The 14,082-nt window shown below is 31.0% G+C and overlaps 1 protein-coding gene across 1 annotated transcript; it reads left to right on the top strand.

The window, feature by feature from the left end:
• The first annotated feature begins 11,392 nt into the window (after positions 1-11,392).
• LOC121117501 (uncharacterized) lies at positions 11,393-13,935 on the top strand. Its single transcript, XM_040711958.2, has 2 exons — positions 11,393-12,502; positions 12,572-13,935. The coding sequence occupies exons 1-2, from the start codon at positions 11,429-11,431 to the stop codon at positions 13,355-13,357; spliced, it is 1,860 nt and encodes a 619-aa protein (XP_040567892.1). The 5' UTR covers positions 11,393-11,428; the 3' UTR covers positions 13,358-13,935.
• Positions 13,936-14,082: the final 147 nt, after the last annotated feature.

Genomic DNA, 14,082 nt, shown 5'->3' with positions numbered 1-14,082 from the left:
ATGAATAGAAATACAATGTTAGACCATCACGTAATCAGAGTTGGGCAAGTTAATGCAACTTAACTTAATTTAAATAACTATATGTTTTGTTAAACTTTTCAACTGGGTCATTCCACATCAAATCGATCAAAAGGATATTTTTTCAGTATCGTAGAAAATGTTGTTTTTATATTATCTCCGATATTTTATAATTTTACATATAGTTTAAAATTATAAAGAAACTCAAAAATCTAAAATTTTAACTGTCATTTGTCTTACATTTTAGTAGTAACTTGAATCTGTTTTTTTTCCTTGATCGTTCAATTGGAAGTGGAGAAAATTTCAGACAGAGAGATCGACCGAATAATCTTTATTATAAAGCCTTGATAAATCTCTCAATGCACTAACTTAAATATTTATTTTTTAATATCAAAATTAATTTTAACTTAACCAAGGTTGGGTGAGTTATTATTATTTTTTTCTCCCCTATTTTTCATTAAAAACAACTTTTAATTATTTTTTTTAAATAACTTTGTTACCTTAATCGTCGGAGGATAAAAATTTACACAAATAGTATTGTCTAATGAGAAAATAAAATACTATATTTTATCAAATTATCGAAGTTTTAGCAAATTTCCTCCTAAATTAGCTCCTCTGGTATGTCACCAGACTAATTGTAAACAAAAGCAAAGATATATCTGATCGACACATCTTATATAAAGTCACATTCCATTTTTTTTTTTTTTTATATATATGTTAGCGAGTTAACGCCATGGCAGCTATAACTTGACATTCGAGTTTAATTCGTTCATGTACCGAGCTCGTTAGTCTAAAAACTCACAAGTCAAAACAATGAAGCTTGAAGTGAATCCCGCATCCCCTAGACGGGTGGTTCACAACCCAGGTCAATCAGTACCGGGCTGCACGAAAAATTAATTTGTTAATTTTCTGTTTTATTTATTATCTAAGTCAGGGAATTCTAGACACATATATATTCTCTTTTCCTCTGGTTACAAAAATTTACATTGTGTGTCAACTCATTATAAAAACGAAAATCGTTGTTTTTACAATATCAAAATTTAAAACGACTTTTCTTCGTTATTTATTGTGGAAAAAATTTACGACCTCGGTAATTACATAAGGTATAATAGTACATCTAATAATTCATTTAAAAACTTATTTAATTACTAAATATTATGTCTAAAATTATTCAAGAAAACTTGATGTTGATATCAATATGATAGATATCTGCCGTAAACTCAAAAATAGATTGTAAAAAAATACAAAAATTATTAAACTCTCTTATAGCCAATAAAATTTAGACTAATATAAAATGTTTATTTATTTAAATTATTGTTTTATTCTTCAGATGCAATGAAATAAATAATCTTCATATTTGAATTGCATAGAAGATTGATTGTTCTCATAAATAGGTCAATTATTATTAACTTCAGAAAAAAAAAATATATATATTGCACCCATCCTTCAAAGTAAAAAAAGGTGTGCGTCTTCCACGAATCTAGAATTCCGTATCTAAGTCTAGGACGATAATGAAAAGGGACTTACTACTTCATCTACAGTTGGAAGGTGAAGAACAAAATCTGAATTAAGTATACATGCAAATTACAAAAGATAATTAATTTTCCAAGGTAATTTTTCATCATTTTTTGGTTGATAATTTTTAATTGAGTTATCCGATTTCATAGGTAACAAGCTACAATGCATACTACATGTTCTCCGAACTCTTTTGTTATTTGCATCCATACCTAATATTTTCGTCTCTCCCACCACCTGTAGTCTCAGTCTAAATCGAGCGGTCTTATATTTTGAAGTGAGCATATTCTCTTCACTTGTGTACCAAAATTTAACCCAGCTAGCAAAATTAGTAAGAAATAGGGCCCCAGATGGTACCATATAGTTTTTGATTAGTGAGGTGCCGCGAGCTGAATTCTACTACATGAGTATTTTCGAGTAAAAAAAAAAATACTCGAGGAATTACGAGCTAAACTCGGTCCTCGCTTGAATACTCGTTACTTGCCTGAAAACTTTACGCTCTTTTTTTGTAATTTATATTCCACGGATTAATCTAAAAATTAGTTTAACTTATTTGAATCGTGGCCATAAGCGTAATTCAACGGTTTATATAGTCAATAAATCAATATTTTACTATAGTCTAGTTATAACTTGTCACAAATATGTTTTTAGTGGCACTGATCCTTATTAATTTGAGTGCATATTAATGATAATATATAGAAAATAAAAGTTTTTATACGGCTGAGTAATTCGTAGCAATGTTGAGTACTCCCGCTAGTCTGAAAAAAATCAAACAAAGATTGTTTTTAAAACAAACTAGGATTATGAGTACTCATTGCAGAAAAGTCAAGAAATTTCTACTTGTGGGAAAAGATCAATTCTAAATTTTGCTAAGAAAAGATGTAAGTCTTGAAAAATTAACATGTTAACATGGGCTTGAAAAAGAAAAAAAAGTATGCCAAGTTTTGACAAGTTCTGAGTAATACTCTGCTTTTAATACCAATGTCTTTTTTTATTTTCTTCATAAAACTTGAGTATCAATTTACGAGTTTTGCTCCTGGCACATCCCTATTTTTGATGTTATAATAGTGTTGGATATATGTTGTTGGAGCAATGTGTGAATAAAGTGATTATTTCCTAATGTTATAGGTAATAACATTGGAGCAATGTTCTAATTAAGTTATTATTGTCTTCTTCTCCTATTACGTCGTTACCTTTATTGTGTTACGCAGCCTTTCATCTAAAAAAACAAACAGAAAAAAGGCCATAAATCATCTGGTAGTTAGCCAAATAAGTCAATCATACCAACTGTTATTTCTATCTCTTATGTACTCCCAGACTATCACTGATATATTATTTAGTCACAATTTCTAAAACGAATTACGTTTATGTATATCTCGTAATATTAAAATCCTACATAGAATTTTATTCGGTACAGTATTGTAATATTGCTTTGGGATATTTTATTAAAAGAGTAGCTATACAATATTACTTGTGTATGGTTACTATAATTTCTTCATACAAATAATAAAATGGCCTTATTATGTATGCTCGTATACTAGGTGGGATCAATAATAAATTGTATTCCTGTCTTTTTGGAAACGAAGCATAAGTTTTCATAAGTTATTATATTTTTATTTATCAAAAATAATAAATTATGAAATAACCATGACACATAGTATAGTTAATCTCCCTCTATTATAGTGGCAGTTTAAGTAAATGGGTCTTTTATTTGGAAATGACCGTATTCTCCTCAATTGCGCGCCAAAATTTAACCTAACTAGCAAAATGAGTAAGAAACAGCCCCCAGATGGTAACATCTACTAGCAAAGAAACAAGTTCAGGGCTCCCATTGATTTAATGTTACGGACAGTGTTTTATGTTATATTAGTCTTATATTATTGGAGCAATGCGGTAATAAAGTTATTATTTCCTTACATTATAATTCCATTGTAACGTTCGGGAAATGCTCAAACGATGTTCCATAAGTGTACACAGTGGATTCACGTTTATTATTATTAAATTTTAACCCCCTCCTCAGTCCACACTAAAATTGTTAGGCGTTGACCGGTCTGTAATTATAAAAAGGTTGGAGACCACTCTCCTAGACAACACTTGAGCAGGTTGCATCTCAATCAAAACTCTTATGCCAATGCATATATTTGCTCTGAATCCACCTTGTATCTAAAAAAAACTATTTCGGATTGTGTTTACTCGTAAACAATAACTCTAACTAATGTGTCTAAGGAAACACCAATCTATTTACATGTAGAGTCGAGAACCAGTGATACTGAAGTGAAAGCCAGTTATCTATTTGTCAGTCAAATAGCTTTAGCATCAAAGCCTTATAGTTATGGGGAGTTCGATAAAAACTGCATGTGGACGGCTTCTGAAATTTATGCACACCGTACTTAAATAAATATTTAAAGGAGTAAAAGTTTAGTTAAAATTGACCATATTTTTGTTTAATTCTTAGGTTGTTCATAGAGTACTTAATAAAATAGAAAATTCATACCACGTAGCTCAATGGACAACGTGCTCGGGAGAAATCATTCTCTTGAACTCAATGTCCCTAGGTTCACGCCCGGTCGTTCCTAGAGAAGGAAATATACTACATATAGGTATATTGACTTCAAAGAAGATTTCTAGGTCAGATAGAATAAATGTAATACTCTGATGTTTACTTAAACTTAATCAGTGCAATTCCATCTGACCAATTAATGCAACATTAAAAAAAATCATATAGTAAAGATTTTTATAAATCATTTATTCTTTTTTGCTCTAATTTTAGTATTAGTGAATAATATAAAGAAAAAAGTAGTCTTATCGTTAGTTTTATGTAAATTTGTATCTAAATTTATATATTAGTCAATCACTAACTTATAACTAATTGGTTGTATATATCTAATCAGATTTTGAGTAATTGCACACTTTTTATAGGTTTAACCCAATTTTTGAATATGTAATAAATTAAAGATCCACTTGAAAATTATTATTTTGTTTTTAAATTAAGTATTAATTTTATAAATGTCACAGTATTACCTCACAAACACAAATACTTAGACTGTATTTTGTTATCAACTGTCGATGTTTCAACTTCTTTCCCTTTTATCGTTGTTTGGAAAGTTGATTGATTCATTCGAATGAGCTCTTATTAAGCTGTGAATATTTCCAACTATCATTAAATAATATTTTCAATGTTGGGAAGAATTGGTGAATTCTACCAATTGAATTTGAGCCTTTTTTCCCTTAATTTTTGGTACAATTTTTCGAATAAAAAATTAAGGTAACGACTTGATGATCTTCCAAAAACTATTTAGAGCATAGTGGCCGTTGGGGAAGGAAATGCTCCCTCCCATATTTTATGCACAGTGATCCTAATTGGTAGCATTTTGGGCATGTTATAAAATAGAGAAGGAAAATCAACATAGTAACCCAGAGAATTTAAAGAATGTTTTAGAGGAGAGCAGCCTAGCAGTCATGACGTTTCATTAGATCAGCTATTGGGAGTTGTACCGAAGAAAGACGGGAGTTGGAAATTTAAAAAAACGCAAGAGTAACGTCGACAGTGCAACAAAGACTTACAATTATAACTTTGCAAGCAACTTTCAGATTTTTATGAGCTCACGCAAATATTCCATCCGGGTTTACATATACCAATGATTAAAGAAGGGATCTTTGTAAAGAAAAAGCTAAGTTTAGTGATTAAAAAGGAAAAACGGTTGTTGCAAATGCTTTTTCTTCTATTTTGTTCGTTATTGAATAGGTCGTGGTCGTGTTAATTTCTTACCCCTGAAGTAAGCATTATTGCCTATCTTTAGTGTAGATTGTCTTAAAAATGCACAATAAAATCAATATAAATGAATTTAGATATAATTATAACATTTTACCCGTACTAACGCTCCTTTAAATGTATGTAGAAGGTTCTCTTATAGCACTAATTCATTTTCACATATCAACATTATATATAAAAAAGCTGATATTAACAATTCAGTAGCACTGTATATATGTTTTGCTCCTGCTTTCTCCTCACACTCGTACAAAAATTCCATCTCTATCAATGACATGCTATATATAGTAGAAAATGAAATCAAAATTTAAATAAGAAATACAACAGCTTATGTAATTAAAATTTACTCTTCAGTTTGCCAACTCCAAAAAAATGGGTGAGTTAAAAAATGTATCCGAATTTCATCTCTATTTATGTGACTCTAAAATGTCCCCTCCCATATTTATATCTTATCTTTTATCTAGTCACATCTTTAAATGACCCAATACCCATTTAAAAATCACAACTGCGTCCCTTATTCTTAATAATAATAATAATAGTTTAAAATGTTACTTTTTTATTCAAGATTAATAACATCTATAGTTCTGTTGATATTTGAATTTGTTTTTAATTCATTTTTAACATCCTTTAACATACGGGCGAACTGCAATTTTTTTTGGAATTGGTAATATGAATAATAAATTATTATTAAACACTTTTGTAGTTTTCTATTCAAGCCATGATTGAACATTCGTATTTACTCATAAAAAACGGAGAGTAGTAACCTTGAGGATTTATTGTGAAATTATAAATGTAAGTCCTTGATGAACTTGGAGTAGAATTAAGGATCAACATCGGAGTCATTCTTTGCCAATATCCTTGTTTATCTCCTTTTTATGAAACATCATGACAGCCAAGCTGCTCTCCTTTAAAACATTATTCAAATTGTCAGGTTTTACAATTTGATGTGTCAATAACTATTATTGACAGATCTATAACTCAATCCAGCACTGATTTCTAATTTCCATTTAATTACGCATTTGATCAAAAATCATCCTAAAGATCTTTGTACTTTGGATTGTAATGCGTAAGCCACATAACTGATGAATAATTCATTATATAGCTATTGAGCTAGCCAAAAAAAATAAATCTTTTTAGTTATGTTATAAAAATAATCTGGTATATTTTGACGATATTTTTTTACCAATAAAAGATCTATGAGCTTGAGACGTATAAGAAAGTTATAAAACCTATGGATTAAATAGACCATTGGATTTGGGAAAGAATAAAATAACGACCTCTATAAATCATTATGTGTACCAAATGCGAACATGGGAGATAGGACTAGGAGGAATGCCAAACACTATACAAGGCCCTAACAACATAAAATCAATAAGTATTCATTTCAGATTAAAGGGAGTTTCACAATTGCTTATGTATGCATGATTTAGCCCTTTTGATTATTATCATTGTACTTTACTCCATCATTTTTTTTGAAAGTTTTAAAGTTACTACATAAGGATATTAATTATAACTAAAATGGACACTCAAATTGTTTCACAGTTATGACTGATAATTACTTTATTTTTACATTTTGTGTTACATTGACCTTGACCTCATACTGTAACTGTATATCATAATTGAAATATTTTTGGTGACAGACAAACTAACTAACCAAAAAAAAAACCACACAAACAGAAGTAAAAACACAACTTCTGTACAACTTCGTTGGGGGAGGTTAATATATGGGTACTAAATGTGTGCCTCAACAATTCAGTGAACTCACCTTAAAGGCTGATTCATTCATAGGCAGTTGCCTCTCAAAAAACCTACTATGAGCATTTTTCGTAAGGTTAGTTCTAGTTGTCCCTTATAGTAAAAATCGCTCAACCTATTATCTAAGTAAATAAGTAGTAGGAACATTTAAAAGATGTTTTTTGGGTGGTATACCGGAAAGGCCTACGAGAAGCACGTTCTTAGTCATAATTAAGGGTGATAATTTTGGTAAGAATGGAAAAGCGTGCGAGGAGAAAAGAAGAATTACTTATGGCATCATTGATTAAATAATATACATCTTCTTCTATCAATCATGAACGTCATCATTCCCGCCTTTATTATTCAATATTAATGTAATATTAGATGGTGATAGTCGATAAAGAACTGAATAAAATGCCTAAAATAACGTCGCCTTCTGTCTGGATTTCTGAAAATGGAGGCCCAGGAATTTGGGAAATACTTACCAGATGAGAAACAGATGGTTTGTCGGATTTGTCGAAATAAATGTGCCTTTGGTCTCCTATCTAGAATTACACGCCACTCATTATTCTCATCTCATATCAAGAGAATGGATATTCATCTAAAAATCAAGTTAATGATAAATACATCAAGTCAGACTTTAACTTTGATCTCACAACTATGCTTATTGTATGTAATATAACCATATCCATTGCTAATCATCTACGTTCAAAAAATTTATGGAGAAATACAAGGGTAAACATATCCCTTCCCGAGGAACCATCATTAAATTAATGGAGGATGTTGTTACTGATGTCATTTTATAGAAATACATATAAAAATGTTTTGAGTCATCCACACCAAATGACGATCAAGTTATCAGTAAAAAGTATTTACGAATATCGAAATGGAACTCTGAATTTTGTACTATCTCACAGTAAGTATTTAATTTTTTTTTTTAAATCTAACCATAAAATATGATTCTATTTTAGCTAAACATATCAAGAATTATGATACACAACTCATTAAATGGCAAAAACAACTGCTTAAACGGTCACAACAACGGGGGTAGTAGCTTTGGATGGTTCGCAACTAGTTTGTCTGAGACTAGTTTCTTCACTTAAAGACTTGGGTATGATCATGAGATTTTCCAATATTACATAGTCAATAAATATTACTTTTTTATCACTAAAGGCTTAGCTATGGTTGATAGGCTCCAAGAAATGGTGTTCAGAAAACTCATAAAAGGCAAAAACAACTGTTTAAATGGTCACAACAACGAGGGTAGTTGCATTGGGTGTTGCATTATAATTAACAATTGTGTATATCCTTTATGATAATGGTATGTTGTTATATAAGCATACCTAAATAACGGGGAAAAATCTTTTTGATGCTCTTAATAGAGAGTAATATCGCCGGACATTACTGCATAATTAGCTTTTGCTCTAAATCTTTACGATGAATTTATTTCTAACATTTTTTATTAGTATATTTATTGTCTAATTTTATGATTTTGACATTTACTTTACTATTATAATTAGTTAGATCTCATCGGTAGAGATATATCTATCCTGTGCACAATTGTATATAGCAACTTCCACATGAAGAAGAGGGGTGATTATCTTTTGATTAAACTCCACGTCTCGCTTGTGTATTGCAACCTAAAGTTATGACATATTTAACTGAATTCCGATGTTAAAACAAGAAAAAATTATCTGGATCAATCTATTATTTCAATATTCTGTATTTATAATTTATTATTATTAATAGTTATATTATTTTAATTGTTTAATTTTGTATATTTAACTTAAATGTTTTAATGGTTTATTTTTTAGTATGTAGATTATATTTAATTAAAGCCTTCTTTTTTAAACTTTGAGCTTCAAATATATTTCAAATACTCTACTTTGTCGTTTCATTAGCTATTATTCTGAGAATAAGGTTAATAATGAATTACAATTTCATGGAGTGTGACGTTTTCAAATCTACTGTAACGGATAAAAAACGTCGAAGTCAATTATACGTAGTATATCTTCATTAAACATTTTGCTAATAAATACATTCGTTATACCCTCAAAAATCATAATAAAGCAGGCAGATGATAATCACATCAGTATTTTAAACAATGATACCATATGTCTTTTTTCCCCCTCCTCCTTGCACGCGTTTTTCTCTACAATATTATCAACTATAGTCATAATATACGATGTTCAAGTTCGAACCAATTTCAAAAAGTTCGTCTCATGTTCATTAAATTCGAATGCAGGATCTGATAAATAACAATCGACATCTGTGATGATAGGCGATAGGGTTCAACTACGGCATTGGAGAAAAGAGGCTCTTGGGTTTCGCTATTATGGAGGATTCCTCGCTGGCCTATTCCTTCATATGTTAACCACATTGGTGAAAATACTTTAATTAATTACTCAATTGAATATTATTGTCATATTATTCTCATATGCCTGGAGTAGAATTGATATGACAATGGAGTTTTTCCTTCGAAACTTGGACGAATATTATATTTGAGAGGGATTTCCTCCAAGCTATCGCCCGGAATGAATGCCTATCTAAGTGGCGTAGTGAGATGCTGTCAATTCCATGGACTCCTCCAATGTCTGATTAACGATTATTCCTCTTTCCCGTATTATAACCCGAGCAGAGGATCTCATGGAGTGTCTCCGAGTCTCTCTAATTCATCAACTTTGTACTTAAGTATATGGTCTTGCAGTAAAAGTTTAGATTCATAGCCATTGTTCGTGGAACTTCAATATGCCTTATAAATATCATATTCCAAGATTACAAAATTTAACAAGATTTAAAAAATTAACTGCCTATGAATGAATCAGCCTTTAGTCTTGTCTAAGTCATATAATAAAGAGTTGCTCTTATCGAGTCGTACCACCGACCTATATAAATTAACTTTATATAGGTGTGCGCGTCTAAAACTGAACACTCCTTTAAATTTTAAGCCATACACATATTCGTGATTTTATTGAGCTGAAACCGGTTTATACTTCGAGGCAAGGGTCTTGACTAGTTATAAACAAAACTCCAGCAAAATTTAAATAGCAACAGTGAAACAACAGCCGATAATCAAGGGTGGTAATTTTGGTAAGATAGAAAAGCGTGCGAGGAGAAGAGAAGAAATACTTATGGCATCATTGATTAAATAATATACATCTTCTTCTATCAATCAAGAACATTATCATTCTCGGCTTTATTATTCAATATTAATTTAATATTTGATGCTGATAGTCGATAGAGAACTGAATAAAATGCCTAAACTAACGTCGCCTTTTTCTGGATTTCTGAAAATTGAGGCCCAGGAATTTGGAAAATACTTACCGGATTGGAAACAGATGGCTTGCCGGATTTATCGATATAAATGTGCCTTTAGTCCCCTATCTAGAATAACACGCGAAGATCTTAGCCTTAAGGTCTACAAGAGAACCCCTCGTGAATCCCTCAACCCGTAAAATTTAAAGGAGTGTTCAGTTTTAGACGCGAACACCTGTATAGGTCGGTGAGTGATACACATCTTATTATTTTCAATTTTTCTAGAGTAAAATTTAAACGAGAGGTTTTTTTAAGGACATTTATTTTATAAAATCATCTGGAAATGGCACAACTTTTATTTCTATATATGAGGCTTCAGTTCTAATAATTGCCTCAATACGAGGTCTAAATCCCTTACAAAACTTAAATATGTTGTCAGAATCGAGCTTGTTTCACTCCTTCTTGATGGAAGCCTCTAGTTACTGGACACTCCAGCCAGGAGTAGCACACTCCCTCTCCTCCATACGTGCCTAGATAGAGTAGTCCAAGGGGGTTGTATCTGAAGGAGAGGATGGAGATTCAAGACTCGACTTGGACTCAAAAGCTAAGACTATAAACTTTACTGAACTTGATACCATTTGTTAACCAATGTTCTCATAATCATTTTATGTTTTTATTTAATATGAAGCACTCTTTAATGTACATTTTACTAGGGAAAAACTCCGAATTACTTATAAGTAACTCAAGAAAAACCTTAAGATTCAAATGAATTATTATGGACTTAAAACTTTGAAATATTTTCAGGACTTGGACTTCTGATCAAAGACTTGAGACTCGATAACAAAACTTTGGACTTGCATTATAAGGATTTTCTACGGCCTTTGTCATTTTGTACGAAACAACTTAATTTTAGTAATTTAATTCTTGTAGTCAATTTCTAAATGAATTTACAATGCAATTCTTTACTTATATTTGAAGCTTGTATGTAGAGTGAAAGTGCTTTTTTGTGTTAATGTTTCATTGGTTAAGGCCATGAAAGAAGTAGATAATAAATAATTATGCTGTGTAAATATTTCAAGTGTTGTTCCTGCTCGATGGATCAGACTATTTTAGTCATTGTAGAGCTACTTTTCAATAATGATTATAACATATTTGATTCTGATAAATATAATATTTGCACATGGAACACTCAAGGACGATGTAAATAAATGGTATGACTTTGTTTCAAATCCCAAAAATAGATGTGCTCCTAATCCTCATGATGAAAAAAATACTTTGGTTCACGAAAATTACAAATATGGTTTATTTGAGACGCTATTGAACGACTGCTCAAAAGATAATGGATATTCTTTGAACTACAAATTAGATATGGGAAAAAAGTTAAAGAAAAAAACATTGAATGGTGAAGGAACTATTGCATTTAATACAAACACGAACCATGGGTTTAGAACAGGAGTTTGTGTGAGAACTTTATCCTCAGATGTAAATCGTATTGATGCAACATTCGAAGCAAATGAAATTCAAGGGTATTTCAAGGTATATTTCAAAGGTGAAACAACTATGGATGGCTATGCCAGGGATTCTAAGATTATTAGTCCTGTGAGGTACTTTGTAAGGGAGAAACTTGTGAATGTTACATCCAATAAGAATAATTGGATTAAAAAATTTGACTACCATAGTTTTATAAATGATGCCGTACACGATCACATTATTGGATTAGATGGCAAGGATGTTCAAGTTATTTGTGATAATAATGGATATTCAAACTATATCCTGAATAAATGTGAGGAAACAAGTTACATGTTTCAAAGTAATTCATGTCATTATAACATCCAAATAAATAAATCTGAATCTAAACCTTCAAGAAATTTTCGCTGGAATCGATTGAGAGATGAAAGACATTATAATGGAGAAGATGATTTTGTAGACTGCTCCAAACAGTGGATAACAGGATCTGAGGCAAAAAAAGTCATAAAAAGTTGGTTTGATAAGTTACAAAAGCTCACCCCAGATCCTTACTGGAAAAGTCAGCCCTTTTCAAATCCTATTGACGAAACGGAAGATAAACCTTCCATATACGTCAAAGTACCAGAATGGAATCGATCATATCTTAATGTAAACTTTACAGCCAAAGATTTGGTGGAAGATTATGGAACACAAACTAATATCGATGGAGAACTAATTTTTAAGTTGAACACAACCAAATTTTCTGTAAGTTAGTTATAATAAGTTCAATATTATTCGACTCTTTCATCATTTAATCATTTTTATCTCCTCTAGAAAAAAAATATTCAAAATTATATGTTTATTGTTTCCAAAATGAGATTCGATGAATCAACCTTCCATATTGTTTATGAAATAGAAGATCATGCAGTTGAAAAACTAAAGGAACTTTTGGATTCCAAATTGGTGATTCTTGGACATATTAAAGGAGGAAGATACCATGGTATTGTGCGACGATTTGGTCGCTTGGTATCAGGTTCTAACAGCAACTGTGCGAAAAAAATATTCGCTGGTTTAGCATTCATTGGTCGTTATGATAATGGAATTCCAGTGGGTCCATCATGGCGAGTAGTACCTGGTGGTGGATTATTGTATGGTGACATTAATGGAGCAGAATTTACAGGGGATAATTTAGCCTACATTTATCCGGATTTGGATACTGTTATCATTGGGAAATTCAAGAAAGGTATCTTAATTGAGGGTAAAGAAGCAACGCTTACAGGAGTGAGATGCGTTAATGGAATTTATGAAGCAAGATTTTCAGAGCCTGAAGGTCCTAGCTATCACTACTTACCAGCCACAAATGAAACATATGGGGATCAACCAATGCTCACAGATCCACTGGATAAAAAATATTATTATCTCAAAAAATCAAACGTTGATCATGAACTTGCAGATCAAGGAGTGTTTGCAAGTCGTGATATAGAAGAAGGAACAATTTTTGCTCTCTACAATGGGCTCAGCTTGAACTCAGAGAATTTGACATGTTTAATAAAAAGTATATTGATGAAAGCCAGAAGAAAGGTATTGAGGATACCACTGAGGAATATATCCGATACATGAAGTATCACATGAATGTGCCCAATTGTGGTTATACAATCACAATTCCACCAGAGCTTGGATCTTGGTACATGGGAACACTAGGGCATAAATTTCAACACTCTTTCAGACCCAATGCAGAGTTCAGAGACATATTAGATACACCACGGTTTGGTATAAATGTAGCTTTCAGAGCATTGCGAGACATTAAAAAAGATGAAGAGCTCTTTATTAATTATGGTTATCATGAAAATAGTGGACCTCCATGGTATCAAACGTTGTATAGACAAACCTATAAGACATCAAGTGACTAATTTAAATCCATTTAGATTTATTAATGACTATATTATGTAAATAGTAGAAATTTCTAATTTAGTATGTATATATTTTAAGATTAATATAATAGATGTTCTAATTTTATCAATGCTTAAATAAAATAAATATATTCTAGGGCGAGAATGGATGCACTACCTTTTTCATCTTTAATATAATTTTATGTAAAACATTTACAAGATATGAGACGAGTTAACATAAAAACAATCTTGAACAAAAATCAAGAATAGTTATAATATTTTTGTATATCAATACATATATGTAAAATAGAGCCCATTATTTCATTCTGTTATAGGATTTCTATTCAAATTTCTTGGACAAGTTGAGAAACCTAGATATGTTAATTATAGCTGAAAATCTTCATATGTTTTATCATACTTAATAGGAATAAGATATGTCCTTTCAAATAAAACATA

The sequence above is a fragment of the Lepeophtheirus salmonis genome, chromosome 5 (genome assembly GCF_016086655.4).
Source record: "Lepeophtheirus salmonis chromosome 5, UVic_Lsal_1.4, whole genome shotgun sequence".
NCBI lineage: Eukaryota > Metazoa > Arthropoda > Copepoda > Siphonostomatoida > Caligidae > Lepeophtheirus > Lepeophtheirus salmonis.
The sequence above is the reverse complement of the archived record's forward strand: the minus strand, read 5'-3'. Positions and strand labels throughout refer to the sequence as shown.